Source organism: Balaenoptera ricei, chromosome 21, assembly GCF_028023285.1.
Source record: "Balaenoptera ricei isolate mBalRic1 chromosome 21, mBalRic1.hap2, whole genome shotgun sequence".
Classification (NCBI taxonomy): domain Eukaryota; kingdom Metazoa; phylum Chordata; class Mammalia; order Artiodactyla; family Balaenopteridae; genus Balaenoptera; species Balaenoptera ricei.
The window spans coordinates 33,178,641-33,198,184 of NC_082659.1; the positions used below are offsets into that span (position 1 = coordinate 33,178,641).

The 19,544-nt window shown below is 45.9% G+C and overlaps 1 protein-coding gene across 4 annotated transcripts in view; it reads left to right on the plus strand.

The window, feature by feature from the left end:
• The first annotated feature begins 1,764 nt into the window (after window positions 1-1,764).
• GPAT4 (glycerol-3-phosphate acyltransferase 4) overlaps window positions 1,765-19,544 on the plus strand; it is a 31,223-nt gene continuing 13,443 nt past the window's right edge. The window contains exons 1-3 of one of the 4 annotated variants that reach the window (XM_059909263.1): window positions 1,765-1,985; window positions 5,881-5,977; window positions 13,633-14,616. In XM_059909263.1, coding sequence (XP_059765246.1) covers window positions 14,452-14,616 — 165 coding nt within the window. In that variant the 5' untranslated portion in view covers window positions 1,765-1,985; window positions 5,881-5,977; window positions 13,633-14,451. The remainder of the gene's footprint in view (window positions 1,986-5,880; window positions 5,978-13,632; window positions 14,617-19,544) is intronic. The other 3 variants (XM_059909262.1, XM_059909261.1, XM_059909260.1) reach the window with 3 other exon arrangements.

Here is a 19,544-nt window from a genome sequence, read left to right on the forward strand (position 1 = left end):
TTGTATTTCTCATGCCTAGAAATGACCATGACAGAGATGTGACCAGATCACTGACCTTTGCAAACAAAAGTTTGGAGCCTAAGGGAATTATATTAACCCGGTTCTTATTGGCTTCCTCTTCGGAGAGAAGTTTGATTGCCTTCCTGCACTCAAGAAGTTTAGAGATGATCTCAGGGAACGTGTACATATTCTCTCGCGCATGTGTGTGCGTGCATGTGTGTGTGTGTGTATTGATATAAAACAACTGAGTCTACTATTTGGTTGGGCAAAGAATCAGTCAACACCATTTGTGTTCAGTTTCTAGTATGTGTAAAACATTTTTAAATTTCAAAATTATTATGTACAAAGAAATGTAGTGTATGGTAAGAATTGTGAGGAAATTTAAACATGAATATATATGAGCAAAGCAGGTGAATGGACGACTTCTACATTTTGACTGATTCTGGATCAAGAAAGGAGAGCAGATGTAAGAACCCAAAGAGCATTTATGACGGTGGTGGCCACTTTAAAGCCCTATGCCTCGCATTGATGATGTCCAGTTTCTCCTTTTATGGAACTTAATCTAGTTGAAGATTAGACATAGCCATGCATTGTTCGGCTTTGCGTCATTGGGACCAAAATTTGTTAAATGAATGGATAAATGATTGAGTTAATGAATATGGGATAAGTCCCACAGGTGTGGTAGCATTTAGCATGGGGATGAGCAGTCCAGTGTTTGAGAGCAGAGCCATCATTCTTATACGATGATTTTGAGGTCTAAGAATATGGACTTTACCCTCAAGCCTTACTATCAGATCATTTAGCATGGATTGGCAATCTGACAGCTGTGTGCAGAATAAACTAGGAGGGAGGGCTTGATCTTTTAAGAACAGGAAGGAAAAGGGCTAATTTCTTTTTTAAGGAGAACCAATTTTAGGACAGATGATACAGGCTTGGGTTAGGCGTTTGAAGTTTAAAGAGATGGTGAGCAATACACATGCAAACTCCAGCAGGCAGCAACTAGACTTTAGCAGAGAAGTAAGTTACAAGTTGAGGCAGACGTTGGAAAGTTGCAGCTGCGAGGGAACAGGGAGATGCCTACACCAACCCTTGAACTCCTTGGCTCCGCTAGTTGGCAAATGAGACTCGGATGATGATGGTGGTGGTGATGACAGCTAATATTTCTTGAGCGTGCCGGCCGCAAGCTAAGTTCTTTCCATACCGATCTGTATCTCACTGTATACGCACAACAGCCCCAAGATGACAAGGCCATTTGGTGACTCAAATCTCTTCTCGCTAATCAGGGCTGATTTCACTCTCTCCAGAACCTATAAGAGTGTTCTTTGCGGGAAGCAGCCAGCATTCGGGCCCTGGCGCAGCTCAGAAGCGTGGAGACCTCTCTTTAGGAAGTGCTCCCCTTATCACAGCAGGAGTCTCGGGGGCACGCGCCAGGCTAGCAGCAGGCGACCAGGGCCCGGCGCACACAGTACCAGTCTCTGCAGCAGGTGGCCCGGCCCAGGCAGCGGTCCTCGCCCGCCAGGTGGCAGCTTGGAGAGTCCCGGGCGCGCCCACTTGGGGCTCGTAACGCGGAGCCCCGCCTCCCCGCCTCCTCGGCCCTCAATTCGGCTCTCCGTCTGCCCGTCTCCCCGGCGCCCCGCCCTTCGGAGCCCCGCCTCCCCATCGCCCCTCCCCTCGGCGCCCCGCCTCCCCGCCTCCCCGGCCCAAGACTTGGCGCCCCGTCTGCTCATCTCCCGGCGCCCCGCCCCCATCTCCCCGCCCCTCGGGGCCCCGCCCAGCCCGACCGGGCGCGCGCCAGCGCGTGGGTAAGGGGCGTGAGGTTAGATGACGGAAGGGTGGGGACTGGACGCGAGGGTCACGTCAAGGCGGCATAGACAAAGGGCGGGCGCGCGCACGTCCTTACGCACGCCTCGGCCGGCGGCGGCGGCGGCGGCGAGGGCGGGACGGACGGTCCCCGGAGGGATTTGCCGCCTGGAGGCTCGAGGTAGGTGAGTACGGTCCGGCCGGCCCGTTCCCGAAGGTCACGGGCCTCTGGGGGAGCTGGGGTTTGGGCCGGCGCCCATGAGGGCTACGGTCGGGCGGCCCCGCTCCCTGCGCCCCCCACCGCCCCCGGCGTTGGGAGGCACCATTGACGCTGCCGGGGGGTTCCCGGCGCCGGAACGTGCCGCCCTCCCTGCGGTGGAGCGGGCCCGCCCGTCCCCGCGGCGCCCTCCGGCCCGCGCCCCCGCGTGTCCTGCCGAATCCCGGCCCCCGCGGCCTGCCCTCCGCGCGCTCGGGAGGGTGAGAGATCGCGGGGAAGCGCCTTCACCGTGACTGCTCAAGTTCTTTGGTGTCCCTGGGATGTACGTTTTCCGCTCCTGTTCTCCAGAGGATCCCCATTTTGCTTTCTTCAGGATTTCTTAACCCTCGATATCCCTTGCCTTTCCGTTTTGATTTCACGCCCTGCGAAGCATCCTCCTACCGGAGGGTCTTGTTTATTTCCTCACTCTCGGTGTCACAGAGGGCTTTAACTTTCACAGTTAAAAAAAAGTTAGGGAAAATATACCATATGAAACATACCGTAGTTCTGTGGAAGTAAGCTCCATGCTGTACTAGATATCAGTGCCTCACTGCTCAAGGCCTCTGTGCCGCGGACCTTCTCGCTGATAAGTTTCTTGAGATCCGTTGAAGAATTTGCTTTCTGGTTCATTTTTCTTAATTTTGGCTGAAGTTTGAGTACCTCTGTTTAGTTTCATGTCTTGTAGATTCTATCTCAACCCAAGGGAAACGGTATGAAAAGCAATTATCCTTATGCCACAGATGGTAGAAAAGAGTCCTATTAATGCCAGTTCGGTATTATTTTCTCACTTTGACAGTGATGTTTTTTTCAGCCTTGTATTATGGAGAATTTCAGACATGGAAGAGTAGATAGAATAGTGAACCAGCATGTACCCATCATCCAGCCTCAAGAACTCACCTATGACTGAGCATGTCTAATCCACATCCCCCTTCCGTGCGCCCCCATGTCTCTGGGATAAATCCTTGATGTCAAAAGTAGCTTGAGAGTCAAAATAAAAATCTTACTTTACGACTTTATGGAGTAAAGTCATAACTTACTTTTATTGGGACATAGTCTATTACAAGTCCTTCAAGTCAGAAATGCACAATAGCATTGGAGAAGCACCAGAAAAGGGCATCTAAAATAATTAAGCGGCTGGAGGACAGGTTAAAACAGAAGAAGGTGTGGATGAGAACTTCCAGATCACCTTGTCTTTTTCATTTTTGATGAGCCGTTAAGGCCCAGAGAGGTTCAGTGACTTGTCCAGATCTACAGGGAATGAGAGGTCGAAGTGAGGCTGGAAAAGACATCTCCCAGCTCCGCATCTAGTCTTTCTCCCGTACCATGCTGCTTGCGTTTACGTTGTTTCCTTTGGGAAAGAGAAATGTGTGGGAGGGCTGTGACTGAAAACTCTTCCGATGAAGGGCTTGGGTAGGCAAATAGGAACCTTTCCACCAAAATCTGGAATAATGAAACTAGGGGATAGGCCTTAAATTATTTCTTAAGCTAGATTTGGGACAAGTTGAGGAGTTCTCATCATAGCTTTTAGGAAACATGGGAAGATGCTGACCTTAAAAGTGGAATTCCAAACAGAATAAGCACAAGCTTTAAAAGATTTGGATGACATTTCATAGCTACTGAATGAAGAGTGACTAAGGGAAACTGGAATGATTTTTAGGGGGTGTACCCCTGAGGTTATGCTCTTGTGGCCGAGAGAACAGTAGCACCCTGCCATAAAAATATCCTTCCTTGCCGTGAGCAGGTAAGAATCTTGGGCTGGGTGCAATGGGTTAGGCTTTTTTTTTTTAAAAACAAAACCATGGTCTGCATTTCCTAGCACACTTTAGGCAATTAAGTTTCCGTATCTCAAGAAAGACAGCTAAATTCAGTACTTGGACCTCAATTTTTTTTACCCTTAAATGCTGCCCGAGGGATGCTGTGAACAAGGGAATCCTTGTGTGTAGACTTCTTGGAGTTTGCTTGTAAGTTCAGTTTATATGATGTGACATAATTGTTTATAAATTTACTTTCAGGATGGACTTTTCTTCTGTGAGTTTGTGACCTAAATACAGTAGTTGTCATGCACATCCAGTTTATGGAAATGCCGCTCAAATGAACAGCATCAGGGTGTCTTGGTAAATCCTCGCCCCTGAAGACATGAGGGGGTGGGGGAATTGTATGTTTTGGAGGAGGGGTTGGTGTGTGTTAGAGAATATTTGGTCCTGGTTAAGCTTGAGCTGTACTGCAGAATTGTTTCTTCACGTAAAACAACCTCCCTCATCATGGCATGTCATTTACTTCTTACTGTATCATTACACTCACGGGGAGGACCTGAACAAATGTCATCAGTTTCCTGTATAATAATGCTTACTCTATAGCATGATGAATGCTTTTTAAGAGCACAGAATTTTAGAGTTAGAAGGAGTGTTGTAAGTGCTTGGAGTTTTTCGTAAGTCCTTAAAGGTACTCTCTCCTTTAAAACACATTGATACGTGCACACGCCACCCAGCCATACAGGCTGGTTTGCTCTCTCTGGGAGCTCTTTTTATTTTGTCTTCATAATAGTTGTTAGTGTGTTTGCCTTCTATTAAACTGTTAGCTCAAGATCTGCAATTCTAGAATGATGCTCTGTAAAAATTAGGCACATGATACGCTTTTGTTGACTTTTTGAATTAAAAAAACAGAAACCAAAAAGCTGGTGAGGAAACTTAAATCCACAGAAGGTGAATGACTTATTGAAGGTCACACAGAGCAGAGAGTAACAGAGCTGGGCCTCCAACCTCAGACGACTCCTGAGTCCAGTTCTCAGCCCCTTCCTTTGCACTGTTCTCTTCACACTTCAGAGGAGGAGGGCGGGGAAGATATTATATGTATGTATTTTTTCCCTTACCAGTTGGAGATAGAGTATCTCCAGGGTCTGCCTTAAAAGTGTGCGGTCAGTGCTATCCAATAGAAACATAACACAAACCACATGTACAGTTTTTTAAATTTTATAGTAGCCACTTTAAAAAAAGTAAAAAGAAACAGGTGAAGTTTAATAATACATTTTATTTGACCCAGATTATCTAGAATATCACTTCAACGTGTAATCAGTGTACAAATTATTAACGAGATCTTTTACATTCATTTTTTTCACCCTAAATCACTGAAATTCCAGTGTCTGTTTTACATTTACAACACATTTCAGTTTAGACTGGCCACATCTCCGGTGCTCAAGGGTCAGATGTGGTTAGCGGCTGCTGTGTTGGACGGTGCAGAATCACTGTCAGCTGAGCATAGAGATGAAAGAGCATTTTATGTTCCTGGTAATATACAGGTCTGAGGTTAGAGTTTGTGGTTTTGGTGACTTTTCTTTGCACAATTAGGGTTGTTTCAACCTTGTGGCAAGTTGAACCGAGAAGTCTGATGTTTCACAGATTTTGTGCCTTTGTGATGAAATGCTTTCTCATTGTAAAGAGACTGCTTAGTCATGGGGGGGGGGGAATGTTTGACTTTTAAAAAATGACTAGTGATAAAACTCAATAATAAAATAACCTGATAAAAAGTAAGCGAAAGATCTGAGCGCTTCACCAGGGAGGATATACAGCTGGCCAATAAGCACGTGGAAGACGCTTCATATCATTGGTCATGAGGGAAACATTAAAACCGTGAGATACCACCTAACATCCATTAGCATGTCTAAAATTAGAGAGACTGATCATATTGAGTGTTGGTGAAGATGTAGAGCACGTGGAACTTTCAGACACTGCTGGTGAGAATTAATGCAAGATGGTACAACCAGTTCAGAAGCCAGTTTGGCCGTTTCATTAAAAGCTAAATGTACACTTATGTCATTCCACTCCTAGGTATTTACGCAGGAGAAATGAAAGTTTATGTCCATGCAAGGCTTGTAGATAGCGGCTTTATTCGTAACAGTCCCCAACTGGAAGGACCCATCACTAGGTGAGTGAATAAAGAAGCCGTGGCCTGTTCTACCAAGGGAAACAGCTCGGCAATGGGGAATGAACTGTTGACACGGGCAGCAGCATGAATGATTCTCAGAGTGATTATGCTAAGTAAAATAAACCAGACACAAATTTTTGAAAAAAGAAGGCCAGGAAGTTGCTTCCAGTTACATATACAATACTCAGATGTCAAAGCACTGATTTTGAAGTGGAGCTCTGAGAGCAGTGTTCAGGTTGGGTAACGAAACCTCTTGGCTCTTATAGCCCCAGCAAATGAAATTGTCCTTTCTTAAACTGATGGCCCCAGAATGTCAGTGTATCCTGTATCTTTGTCCTTTTTTTCTTTTCCAGCTTTGCAGGTTATGTTGCTTTGGGTTGAACTTGGTACCACGTTTCTTGTTACCCAGGTCCAGCTGACGTGAGGCCTTTCTAGGCAAGGAGAAAGTACTTAGGGTCAGAATGACCTTAGTTAAGACCAAGACCCTGAAACTGACCATGTTCCTGTCTTCTTCCTAGTGAGTTGAGTCATCCTTGAGCCTGACATATCCTGGCTTTGTCTTGGACCATCTGTTTTATCCAGGATTGCTGTCGGCTGTAAGCATGTCCCTGGTTTTTCAGCAGTTCAGGTTCACTTCACCTAGCAGCTCTGTGCTGTCCCAACTCCTTGGAAGCATTTTTACACCTTTCCTCCTAAGCAGCAGCGTCCTATTCAGGCATATTTCTTATACTCCACTACTCTGACATGCTTGACATCAAATTCCCCCCCAGCGTGCATTTCCTCTGTGTACGTGCATTTATTTACCATCACATCAGAATGGGGGCATTTGCTGGGTCTGTGACCTGACAGAGTAAACTAGGAAAAATGGATGGCTTTCCTCTCAAGTGTAACCTGCCCCAAAGCAAAGGAGAGGCCAGCCTGGGGAGCAGAAAGACCACAAGATGGGGGGTTGGGGGGGCAGATGTAAGTTCTAGTCCTGCCTCTGTTACTGGCCAATTTTGTAGCTTGTCTTGTCACTCAACTCTTCCAAGCCTCAATAATTTAAGCCATTAGAGGAGCTTGCATTAGAATTCTCAGTGATTCACTAATAAAGTTGTGGTTTGCGCCAGCCACCTTAGGGATTGTAAACACCTTTAGGCAGGAGTGGTGCTGAAAGATTTCTTGTCAGTGTAATGTCATGACTTCTTGGGAAATACCTTCCAGTGCCTCCTTCTCCTTCATAATAACAGGAACTTAGTGTAGCAGTAATTACAGTTAATGTATTTTGAACATTTACCTTGTTCTAGGCACTGTGAAATGTGAACAGTCTTTTTAGAAGATGTTGAGCAGAAGTTTAAAGAGATTAAGTAATTCACGCAAAGTCACACTCACACTACCAGTTAAGTGATCGAGTGAGGATTCAAACCCTGATGTGTTTGTTTTGATTCTTGAATCATGAGTCTGTTACCTATTCAAAAAGATAAACACAGTTTTAAAAGTACCAAAAAGATAGAGTGATGCCTTCCTTCCGTTCCTAGAGGCAGCTGCCATTGCCAGTCTCCTGTGTCTCTTCCCAGAGATGTGTGTCTTTGCAGGTACACACGCACACTGTATGTATTTGTCCTTTTCCTCCCTCCCTCACAGTTGGTATTTGCGGTGGACCTTGTTGTTCTGCATCTCACTGGGAGGTTGTTTCTTCTCGGTGCATATGTAGATGTCTCACTCTTTTTTTTTAACGGATGACTAGTATTCCACTATATCCTTGACTGTCGGACAGTGATGTTTCTCTTGATGTTACAGACAGTACTGGAGTCAGTAACCTTGCACACACCTCCTTTTGCACGGGGTTTCTCAGCCTCCGCACCGTTGCCGTTTGGGGCTGGACACCTCCTTGTGGTGGCAGGGGCGGCCTGGGCTGTGTAGGACGTTTAGCAGCATCCCTGTCCGCAGTCAGCGCTGGATGCCAGGAGCCCCCCATCGCAAGTTAGGACAATCACAGATGTCTGCAGACATTACCAGGTGTTCCCCAGGGGGCTACAGTCAGTCGCCCCTGGTTGAGAGCTACTGTTGCAGTTTATCTTTAGCATAAGTTTTTAGAAGTAGAGTTGCTGGATCTAAGGTTATATGTATTTCAAGTTCTGACGGTGATTGCCGAATTGTTCTGCGTAGAGGTTGTACTGTTGTACGCTCCAGTCAGCAGTAGTTGAGGGTATTTTCTCATTTTCACCAGTAGGGTGGGTTATAAGAAACTTTTTTTGCCCCTCACTGTACTTTTAATTCACATTTCTTGGCTTTACAGCTGACCTTTGTGTGAGCACTTAGTGCTTGCTAGGCACCACGGAGTAGTTTTTGGTTTGTGGGTTTTGTGACATACTTTGAAATGCCTTCCTCTGTATCTAGCCCTCTTAAAAAGTGGGGTACTTAGAACTGCAGACAGTGCTCTGGGTGTCTTCTGATCGGAATGAAGTGATAATATGTGCCATGTATTGAGATCTAATATATATAACAGACATTGTGCTTAGTGTGCTTTAAAAATGCATTATCCCTGTGTAGCCTAAGCACTTATTTTTAATTAAATGGCATATCTTCTCCTTTTTGAGTTCATATGTGGCGTGTCTCTGGACATAGTCTGGTAGTAGGTATGGTTCCCTGAAGTGTAGGATGTGTCACAGAGTCATGGAGAGCTAGCAGAAAAGAAGTTTCTATAGCTGCAAATCATAATAGTCCCTGCCTTGTGATCGAGTCAGAACTGGTTTAGAAGCCCTGATTTAAATTTGTAAGTTCCCTCCTTTATTTTCTCTTCCAGGACTCTTATATTCTGTTTTTGTTTTTGTTTTTTTTTTTAGTTGAGGTGTAGTTGATGTACAATATTATGTAAGTTACAGGTGTACAAAATAGTGATTCACAATTTTTAAAGGTTATACTCCATTTATAGTTACTGTAGAATATTGACTGTATCCTCAGTGTTGTACCGTATACCCTTGTAGCTTATTTTATATCTAATAGTTTGTACCTCTTAGTTCCCCACCCCTATATTACCCCTTCACCCTCCTCACCGATAACCACTAGTTTTCCCTCTGTATCTGTGAGTCTGCTTCTTTTTTGTTATATTCACTAGTTTGTTGTATTTTTTAGATTCCACATGTAAGTGGTAGCCATACAGCATTTGTCTTTCTCTGTCTGACTTATGTCAGTTAGCATAATGCCCTCCAAGTTCATCCATGTTGCTACCAATGGCAAAATTTCATTCTTTTTTATGGCTGAATAGTATTCCATTGTATATATGTACCACATCTTCTTTGTCCATTTATCTCTTGATGGACACTTAGGTTGCTTCGGTATCTTGGCTATTGTAAATAATACTTCAGTGAACATTGGGGTGCATGGATCTTTTCGAATTAATGTTTTTGTTTTCTTTGGATAAATGCCCAGGAGTGGGATTGCTGGATCATATGGTAGCTCTGTTTTTAGTTTTCTGAGAAACCTCCATACTGTTTTCTGTCATGGCTGCACCAATTTACACTCCCACCAACAGTGCAGGAGGGTTCCTCTTTCTCCACCCAGGACTCTCTTCTTGTTGGCAGTCATCGAAGTGGGAAGTGATGACTGTGTATGTGCCTGTTTGCTGAGTACTTGTCTCTAGGCACTGAATGCCTAATGCCTAACATGGTGTGTGGCACATAGTATGTGCCCTGATGTCGTCACCCTGAGAACTGAGAAGCCCTGGAAAGTGGGCCATTTGGGGGCCCAGATTTGCCATTCAGTGGGTTGAAGAGTTTCATTAGCTTAGTGGTGGACTGTCACATTCCTAGGATGAGGCCATCTTCCCTCCTAAAAGGCTCAGAACTAGTTGGGTCTTCTGTTTTTCTCTGGACCATGTGGACTGTTGGGGGAACATTGGTTCAAGCAACTCTCAGTGGATTTGGCTGGAAGGTGTGGAATGGAAGAGAAGGGGTAACTAGTGCTTTAAGCTGATAGCTTCCCCTGCCTCCTACCAAGGAGTTGTGGTTATACTTGAGGCAAAGTGATAGCCTCTCTTACAAAAGCATTTATCTAGAAATTGTGGTGTGATGGAGTTCTCATGTGAGCAGTTTCCCGATATTTCCAGAGACTAAAGTCTGTGTTAAGGGGCCTTAAGACGCCAGCACCTCTGGCTGTGATGGCTGGTTCGCTAGTCCGGCAAGACGTTTGGAGGCCTGTTTGATAACCACAGCGTGCTGGCCTCATCTTTGCCTCTAAGAATTCTCGGGAGGATTGTTAAATTTGGCCACAGAACTCGTTTGGCTAGTTGCTGTTGTGAGTTCTGGAGTCTCTGGGGGTGCGGGGAGTGGAGGGCAGCAAGGGGGAGGGCACTGCCTCGGAGGGGAGGAAAGAGCAGCCGGGACAGAGGTGTGCACACTGTTGCTGTAAAGGGTCACATAGTAAGTAGTTGAGGTTTTGCTGGCCGTGGTCTCTGTCACATGTTATTCTTTTTTTTTTTTTTTTACAACTCTTTAAAGATGTAAACACCGTTCCTAGGACACGAGCCTTGTAAAACCTGGCCCAGGTTTGTCCTGTGGGCCTGGTGTGTCCACCTCTGAACTAGGTGACGAAATTATTGCTAACTGTGTTTACTTTGATGTTTTGGGGACACGAACCCAGAATAATCTTGGGAATTCTCAGTTGATTGTGATCCAGAGGAAAGAGATCTAAGCTCTGGCTTGGGACGTCAAAGTGACCCTGGTGTTGGTCACCTTAGGTTCATGGAACTCAAGGTAACCTTGGCTAATGTGACAGCAGCTGTGCAGTGGGACAGGGATGGGAGAGTGGGACGGAGGTGTGGCCCTGGGATTAGGCTGGAATTGGACAGGTTTAAGGAATACAGTGACTCAGCGAATTGACTTAAGTCTCAGAAATACATCTAATTTCCTGAACCTCCGTTGGGCTGTCATTAGAAATCTGGCATGTACTGTCGGCTTGGCCAGTTTATAAAAATGAACGAGCAGGTTTGTACCTTGGATTCTGAGAACACCAAATTTCGATGCATGAATCCAGGTTTGTCTTGTGGTTTTTCTCTGATGGCAAGAAGTTCTATCGAGCAGGCCTGGCGTGAAGGAAGTGTTAATGTAGCTCAAGGTAGTTTGAGAGCTAGGAGGGCCTGGTGGTTAAAGAGCGGGGCTGTGAGATAGGCGCACTTGTCCAAATTCCTCCTGTGCCATTTATAGCTGTGTGACTCCGGGTGACTTTGTCCTCTAAGCCTCCGCTCCCTCACCTCTCATAGCACTGATGGTAACTCCCCTGGGGGGTGGTTGTGAGCCTTCAGTGAGGATGGCGTGTGCACAGTGCTTGCTGTATTAGCTCAGCGTCTGTGCTGTGAGTGGTCAGTAAACGTTAGCAATGATAATGGTCACGTGAAAGTGGAAGAAGTGGAGGATCCCTGCCACTGAAACGTTGTCTTTTTAATTTAATTGCTAGGTGTGTGGGATGTAATGGGAGCCGTTAGGAGTCAGAGAACGGGATCCGTGTCTCCCTCGCTTAGTTTCCTAACTGGTAAAATGGAAAGAATACATACTGACAGGTTGTGAGATAACATGAGAAAGGGCTTTGAATTCTAAACAGCACTGGACAGAACTCAAGGTGAAGTCAGTCACCTGTTCATTTGTTCCATTTCTTGAACTTCTAAGAGTATTGGAACGGAGCCAGAAGGTGATTGGCGTGAGGCCAGAATGCTTGCCAGAAAGACATGATAGGATGCTCCCAAGTTCAGAACTTGGAGTGGTAACTTGTGGTTAAGAAAGAGTAATATAAAACTGAAATAGTGAAATTTTAAAAAATAAGTGGCTGTATTAAGTAAAAGAAGCCAAGACGGCTACATACTCTATGATTCCAACCATATGACATTCTGGGAAAAGCCAAACTATGGAGACAGTGAAAAGACCGGTGATTACCAGGGGTTGGGGGTAGGGAGGGATGAATAATCTGAGCACAGAGGATTTTTAGAGCAGTGAAGATATTCTGTGTGGTACCTTAGTGGTGGATACATGTCATTATACATTTGTCAAAACCCATAGAATGTACACCACCAAGCGTGATCCCCAATGTAAATAGTCTTAAAGAAAAAAAGAGAAAAAAAAAAGAGTGGCCAGGGTGGCCAGAAAGGCTGGAGGAGTTAATCTATGTAGAAAATGTGACAATATCTTGTAATATTAAAACTGTATTTCCTAAGTCAGAAGCGAAAGACAAATACTGTGTATTCTCCCATAAATGTGGAATCCAGAAAATATGAACTTGTAGAAACAGAGGAAAGAATGGTGGTTACCCGGGATCAAGGGGTAGGAGAAGTTGGGAAATGTTGGGCAAAGGGTAGAAACTTCCAGTTATAAAATGAATAAGTCCTGGGGATCTAATGCGCAGTGTGGTGATTATAGTTAACAGTACTGTATTAGATACTTGAAAGTTCCTGAGAGGGTAGATCTTAAATGTTCCCACCACACACACAAAAAAGGTAAATATTTGGCTAATACTCTGTGGATGTCACGTTGCGATATGCAGGTGTGCAATATGTCGGTGTATCAATCATGCTTTGTACTCTGCAGACTTGCTCAGTGTTATCTGTCAGTTAAGTGTCAGTAAATCGGGGGGGGGAAATAAATAAAAACAAGAGTTATTATTTTTTTAAAACCTAGATTTCCTTTTCCCCTGCAATTCCATTTCTAGGAATTGATCCTGCAAATATGTTTGCATGTGCATTTTGTATGCTGAATCATGTAGGCACATTCATTACATTATTTATAACAAAAAAAGGGTAGGAACATTGGTGTCCAACCTCAGGAAAGCAGTTAACCAAATCAGGGAACATTCTTACGGTTGAGAACTATGCACCTGCAAAGAGTAAGGGAGCTCCGTGTGCACTGCGGGAACACTCTCCTAAGACATGTTAAGCTACAAAACAAAACAAAAAGCGGTGTTCGTAGTGTGCCGTCATTACTGTTGCCTGGGTGCGAGGTGGGCCGGAGTGGTTTCCTCGTGTGCGCGTAGAACGTCTCAGGAAGAACACGAAGCTGATGATGCGGTTGCATCTGTGGACAAGAACTCGGCAGTGGGGGACAGGTGGGAGGCACGTGTCCTCCGCCGAGTGTGCCCTCCTTGTCTTTTGAGATGCGTCTTATGTCCGTGTATTTTCTTTTTCTTCTGTTTGAAGTCTCAGGTATTGATTTTTTTTTCTTTAATTGAAGTATAGTTGATGTACAACGTTGGGTTAGTTTCCGCTGTGCAGCCGAGTGACTCAGTTATACATACACATTCTTTTTCGTATTCTTTTCCACCATGGTTTATCCCAGGACATTGAATATAGTTCCCTGTGCTCTACAGCGGGACCTTGTAGTCCGTCCAGTCTATACGTAATAGTTTGCCTCTACTAACCCCAAATATGCATACATTATCTATTAGAAAAGTTTGAGCGGCCGCAGGTCATCGTTTCATCGGGGTTGAAAACTGTGTGAAACATCTGTGGTTCTCCTCCGCACGTGCGTCTGCCGCCTGCGGCTCTGCGCGGTCCCTTTGACCTTGACGTTGTGAGAGCGGCACAGGCTCTAGGCTGACCCCAAAACGCACCGGGCCCCACCCCAGAGCATCGTGATGTCTCTCCCCTTGCTTTGTGTTTGTGTGACGGATGGTGTTTCTGTCTCCACCTCCAGCTTCGGCAGCATGTGAGCAGCTTCTTGCCAAGAACCCGGGTCACCGCTGAGAAGGGGGCCTTAGGGAGAAAAGTATCCAGAGGAAACCAGCGCCAGACGCGTCTGGAATTCCACGCACCGCAGGCAGCATGAGGTGTGCTGTGCCAGCACCTGCGGCCTCCCGGCGCGGCCTCTAGCTCTCCAGAGAGGAGGGTCCTGGGAGCGGTGCGCCCGGAGCCTCTCCAGAGCAAGCGCGGGGCCGGGCGTGAACGCTCTACGGTGGACGCAATTTTCAGCTTATGAAGGAGTTTTAAGGAAAACAGTTATTTAATTTCCACATATTCACGTTCGCTAGCCTTCTGTGGGACGTGCCAGCAGTCACCCTCCTCCACTGGAGTTATCAGGAATTTTCTGGCGCCAAGTTGAACTCTTCTTGGTACTTCTGGCAATGACACATCCTCAGGAGAGATTTATCTGCTAAATGCTCTTGGACAGGAGAAAAAGTAAAACTTCTGGAAGCAGCGCGAGAGTAGCAGAGCCCAGATCGCGCCCTCGCCGCTCACTCGCCCAGACACTCTGCCTGGCCTCGGATGCTGGCACTGAAGACTGACCCTGCCCCGTCCACCCCTGCAGCCCGTCTCTTCTGGGGACGGCTGGCCGCCTCGGGGGCCCCCTTCTGCTCTCATCCTACTCCCAGGCTCTCTGTTCCGGCCGTCGAGTGACGTGAACTTGGGAATGGAGTTGGTGCCCCTCCCCAGGCCGGTGCTGTCGGAGAGGACCATCTGAGGCCGAGCTTTGTTCGTGGGGAGGAGGGCGCTGGCCTGGCCTGCATCCTCCACCATGTTCCTGTTGCTGCCTTTCGACAGCCTGATTGTCAGCCTCCTGGGCATCTCCCTGACCGTCCTCTTCACCCTCCTCCTGGTTTTCATCATCGTCCCCGCCGTTTTCGGGGTCTCCTTTGGCATCCGAAAGCTCTACATGAAAACTTTGTTAAAGATCTTTGCGGTGAGTGTGCTGTTTACAAACGGTTGCTTCACAGAGGAGGGAGGAAGTGCCATTAGCAAAAAGAGTTGTTCTTGTCTGGTTAATTGTGAACTCGCTGCTGGATGTGGAGAAAGTTGGGAGAATGGGAAGGAAGTGGCACTTTGAGTAGAAAGAATAACTAAAACGTGAGCTTGTGAAAGCCTTCAGCAGTCTTCCTTTTGAGCTAAGGGACTTGTGTGTTTGGTCTGTCTGAGCAAAGGCACCTATTCCATGACCCCACACCTTGCCTGTTTATTTCAAACGGAGGGACTTAGAATTAAAGAAAAAATCACTGCCGGACAGTGATGTAACAGATACTGCAACTCAGAGCTGCTGCTGGCATATTCCCTGACTGATAAGTATGGGAGAGTCTTTTCTCTCTTTCAAATGTTTATCTTAAATACGTTCTTGCACTTCAGACAAAAAGAAGTAACAGAAAAGGGCATTTGATGAATTTTTCTATTTTCTGAAAGATAGAGGAGGAGAAGAGTATATTTCTTAACATATGTCAGAACTTAAGTCGTTATACCGCTGAACAGAACTGGTCACAGTGGGAAGGAAATGAGTGAGAAGTGATATTTCCTGGAAGTTGATCTCTGCCACAAGCCTTTTAACTATCTCTTCAGAGATGTGGTGATTTATTAGCAGGATCTGTTTTCAGTAGTCACCAGATCTTCAGGTTCATCTTTTCCACGGCTGAGACCATAATAGGAAACACAATGCAGTTATATTTGTTCAGATAGTATCTTATGGTTCAGAATAGTGTCACTCGTTTTCCTTTGGTTCCCTGTAATTCTGCAGTGGCCCAGGGTATCTATCAGTGATAGATTTAACCAGTGAAGAAATAGTGACTCTGGAAGATGAAGTGAGCTGTATGAAATGCTACATTACAGCAGGAAATATTTTTAGGTATATTACTGAGTCTTGAGTTTTGGTATTTTATATAAGAATATGACTTTTTTTCACATTAAAAAAAATTGAGGTGAAATTGACAGAACATAAAGGTAACCATTTAAAGGGAACAGTTTGCTGGGTTTGCGGTAGTTGCAGTATTGCATGGTCACCACCTCTGTGTAGCTCCACCACACTCTCACCTCTCTGGAAGGAGGCCCCATACTCATTAAGCACTTGCCCTCCTTTTTTCCCTCCCCCGGCTGTGACAACCGTGAATCTGTGTTCTGTCTCTGGCTTGACCTATTCTGGATATTTCATTTTCATGGAATTATATAAAGTGTGCTCTTTTGTGACTGGCTCCTTTCATGTAGCATAACTTTGTAACATGTTTCAGTACTTTGGTTTTTATGGCCGAGTAATATTCCACTGTGTGTCTGTACCATAATCCGCTTATCCATTCATCCATTGATGGGCCATTTTCACCTTCCGGCTGCTGTCCGTAATGCTGCTGTGGTGCGCTTGTACTTACTTAAGTACTTAGTTCAACCGTAAGATTTTTGAGCCCTACCTATGGTCTCTGGGGTTGTCTTGCTACTCAGAGAGTGCTCTGAGACCAGCAGCTGAGTGTCACCCAAGACTGGTTAGAAATGCAGGTCACAGGCCCCCTCCAGACCCACTGAATTAGGATCAGCATTCCAGCGAGCCCCAGGTGCACAGTAAAGTTTGAGAAGTAGTAATCTCGTCAGTCTTTAGTGTTTGTTTTAATTAATCAGGAAATGTAATTTTCTTAAACTTCAGTCCCTGAAAATCTTCAGTAGAACCCAGGGTTCCTGTGAACCACGTAACTACCCATGCCCGTTTGCCACTGAAAAACGTACATCAGTATAGAGTGAGTAGAACAGCTGATAAACTTCTAGGAGACAACAGTGAGTGATGTCTAGCTTTTATTCAAGTTTATAAGCAAGTGATTAATTCATAGACCTATGGAAGTACTTATTCTTAAAACATAAAAATAGGAGTAATCAGACCAGAGTTCTTTGGTATTAGCTAAATTTTTAAAATTTGGATCACTTTGGGTGGAACAAAAGACCTAGAATCCATATGCATTCCCTATTCCATTTTGAAAATGTCCCCTCAAATTAGTATTTTAAAGTTCATAGCCAAGTAAATCCTTATTACTATTGACTGTGTTTTTCACATGTACATTCTTGTGGCTTTTAATGTCGATTATAATTATATATTTTTGGGCCAATCCATGGGACAGGTAATCTTTTTTTTTCCTTTTTAATTAATTTATTTTTGGCTGCGCTCGTTGCTGAGCGTGGGCTCCCTCCAGCTGCGGTGAGCGGGGGCTACTCTTTGCTGCAGTGTGCGGGCTTCCCATTGCAGTGGCTTCCCCCGTGGTGGAGCACGGGCTGTAGGCGTGTGGGCCTCAGCAGTTGTGGCTCGTGGGCTCCAGAGTGCAGGCTCAGCAGTCATGGCGTATGGGCTTAGCCGCTTGGCAGCATGTGGGATCTTCCCGGACCAGGGCTCAAACCCGTGTCCCCTGCATTGGCAGGCGGATTCTTAACCACTGCGCCACCAGGGAGGCCCTTAGTTGCTGCAGAGCAACTAAGCCCGTGCGCCACAACTACTGAGCATGCGCTCTAGAGCCCGTGAGCCACAACTACTGAGCCCGTGTGCCACAACTACTGAAGCCCGCACGCCTAGAGCTCCGCAACAAGAGAAGCCACCACAGTGAGAAGCCCACACACCGCAACGAAGAGTAGCCCCCGCTCGCCACAACCCGAGAAAAGCCTGCGCGCAGCAACGAAGACCCAACACAGCCAAAAATAAAAAATAAATAAATTTAAAAAAATAAAATAAAATAAAATACACCTATACTTGTGGGTGCTTTTTAATAAAGACGAGACCTTTATTTTGCCTTTTTTATCCTCGTCATCCCTTCCTAAACTGGGGTACTATATGTAATTTTGCAGTTGGAAGGAAGCTCAGAGATCATCTTAATTCTGTGGGTCTCTTCCTAACTACACATCTGAACCACCTGGGGAGTGTTTAAAAAATACTTGTTTGGGAGCACTAGAATCTCCCCAGAAATTCTGATTTAATTGGTTTGGGTGAGCATTTTTAAAAAGCTCCCCAAGTGATTCTAACATCTACCATCAAAAGGTGGAGTCGGATTGCCCTCCTCTTGAGCTGGGGATCTGCCTTGGTGACTCGTTTCTAACATATAGAATGTGGTGGCCATGACACTGTGTGACGTGTGAGGTTAGGTTAGAAGTGACAGTATAACTTCCGTCTGCCTCTGGATACTTGCCCCTGGAGCCCGGCTGCCACTTTGTGAGGAAGCCTAGGCCCCGCATAGGTGTTCCAGCTCCCAGTCCCAGGGGATCTGTGACAACCAGCATCAGCTGACACCCAGCCGATGCCGGACCCTGTGCAGTTTGCAGATTCATGAGCAGAATAAATGGTGGTGGTATTTTAAGCCAGTATTATGGGCTGGTTTGTTACACAGCAGTAGATGACCAGACAAATAATGTAATAGTAAAGAATTTTAAACATTCATTCATGTCTCACAGCTGACAACACCTTAAAAATTTTTTTGTTACCTTTCAGTCTTGGCAATATTTTATGGCTGTGTTAATGGCATGTACATTTAATTTTATGTCTACATTTTCTTTTGGGATCTTATAAGCCGGTTTTACAGTTCAGTAGATAATCTTCATAAAGGTGATCCAAGCTGGGTGTCTGGTAGTCCGTGCAGTACACGTACCTTGCTTTGGGGGGAGCTGGGTCGGCGCAGCTTGACAAATGGTTTCCCACGATCAGCTCATCTCCCCATATAAAGGAACCTTGGGGTACCTGCCAAGGGGGGATGTGTGCGTGGGCGGGTCCTCCAGGTCTTTCCTCCTGGAAGACAGCTCGGTGCAGGTCCTTTTAATGCTGAGTTGCGGGAGACGGTCGTGTGCGGAGAGCAGCGTGTTACTTAAAGTACTTTAGTTATCTTAGTGTTTGTGCTTCAGATGTACCCTCTGTACAGCGATGATGGTATTGTTTTGGGTAGAATTCCTAAGAGTGGATTTCCAACTGAGTTGAGAATGATTTGGAAAAGGAGAGAAGAAAGCCTGGGTATAAAGGAGAAAGATGAAGAAAAAAAAAACAACGACTTGAGTTTTCTTGCCCGATGTGAAGGGGGTTGATCAGGTTAGGTCAGAGGAGATGGGCCAGCTGTAATAAGTGACGTTAAGCTCCACAGCGGAATGGGTTGGAAACCAGTGATGGTTGTGAGGAGGTTGAAGAGACTGAACAGGTCGCGGGATCGTGGTGGGATAGGTGTGACTTTTTTGAGGGTTCTTTACCAACTCTGAAACTTGACCGAAGTCCCCAGACCCTGCAATCTACGTCATCCTCCAGGGAGTGGGAGCAGTAATGCCTCCTTCACATGGGTGCGGTCCGTGCCCCCGCCCCCCGTCCCAGCATCACCGGGAGTAGCTTAAAGGCCGAACTGAAGGAGAAGAGAGTGGGATTATGGCGGGGAGGGTGCTAGGAAGTGGTTTTACGTTCAGGTCTGTCTTTCATACGGAGACCTTGATGAAGAGAAATATTGGGAGCTGGTGAATTAAATGCAGCCCTTATCGACTGCCTGCGAAGTGCAGGGCGCTTGGTCAGATTCTGCTGGACCGCAGGTATGGGTGGGTTCTGGCTCCTGCCCCTCGAGGCAGTTATAGTTTAGTAGGAAAGACAGATATCTGCGTACAGAACTAATTCAGAATGTGACGCCAGTTAAAATACACAGGCGGAGACGAACTGTGACTGCAGGAATTGGGTAGGTAGCATTTCATGTAAGATGTGGCCTTTGAACTGGATCTTAAAAGGGAGAAAGCATTCTAGAAGTGCAGTGGGTAGAGGCGAGAAAGTGCAGTCTGGTTTAGAGACAGTACCTAGTTCAGAAGAGAAGAGCCTTTGGGTGCCTGGAGGGGATGAGGTGGCCTATAAATCCAGCTGTTGCATGGTGA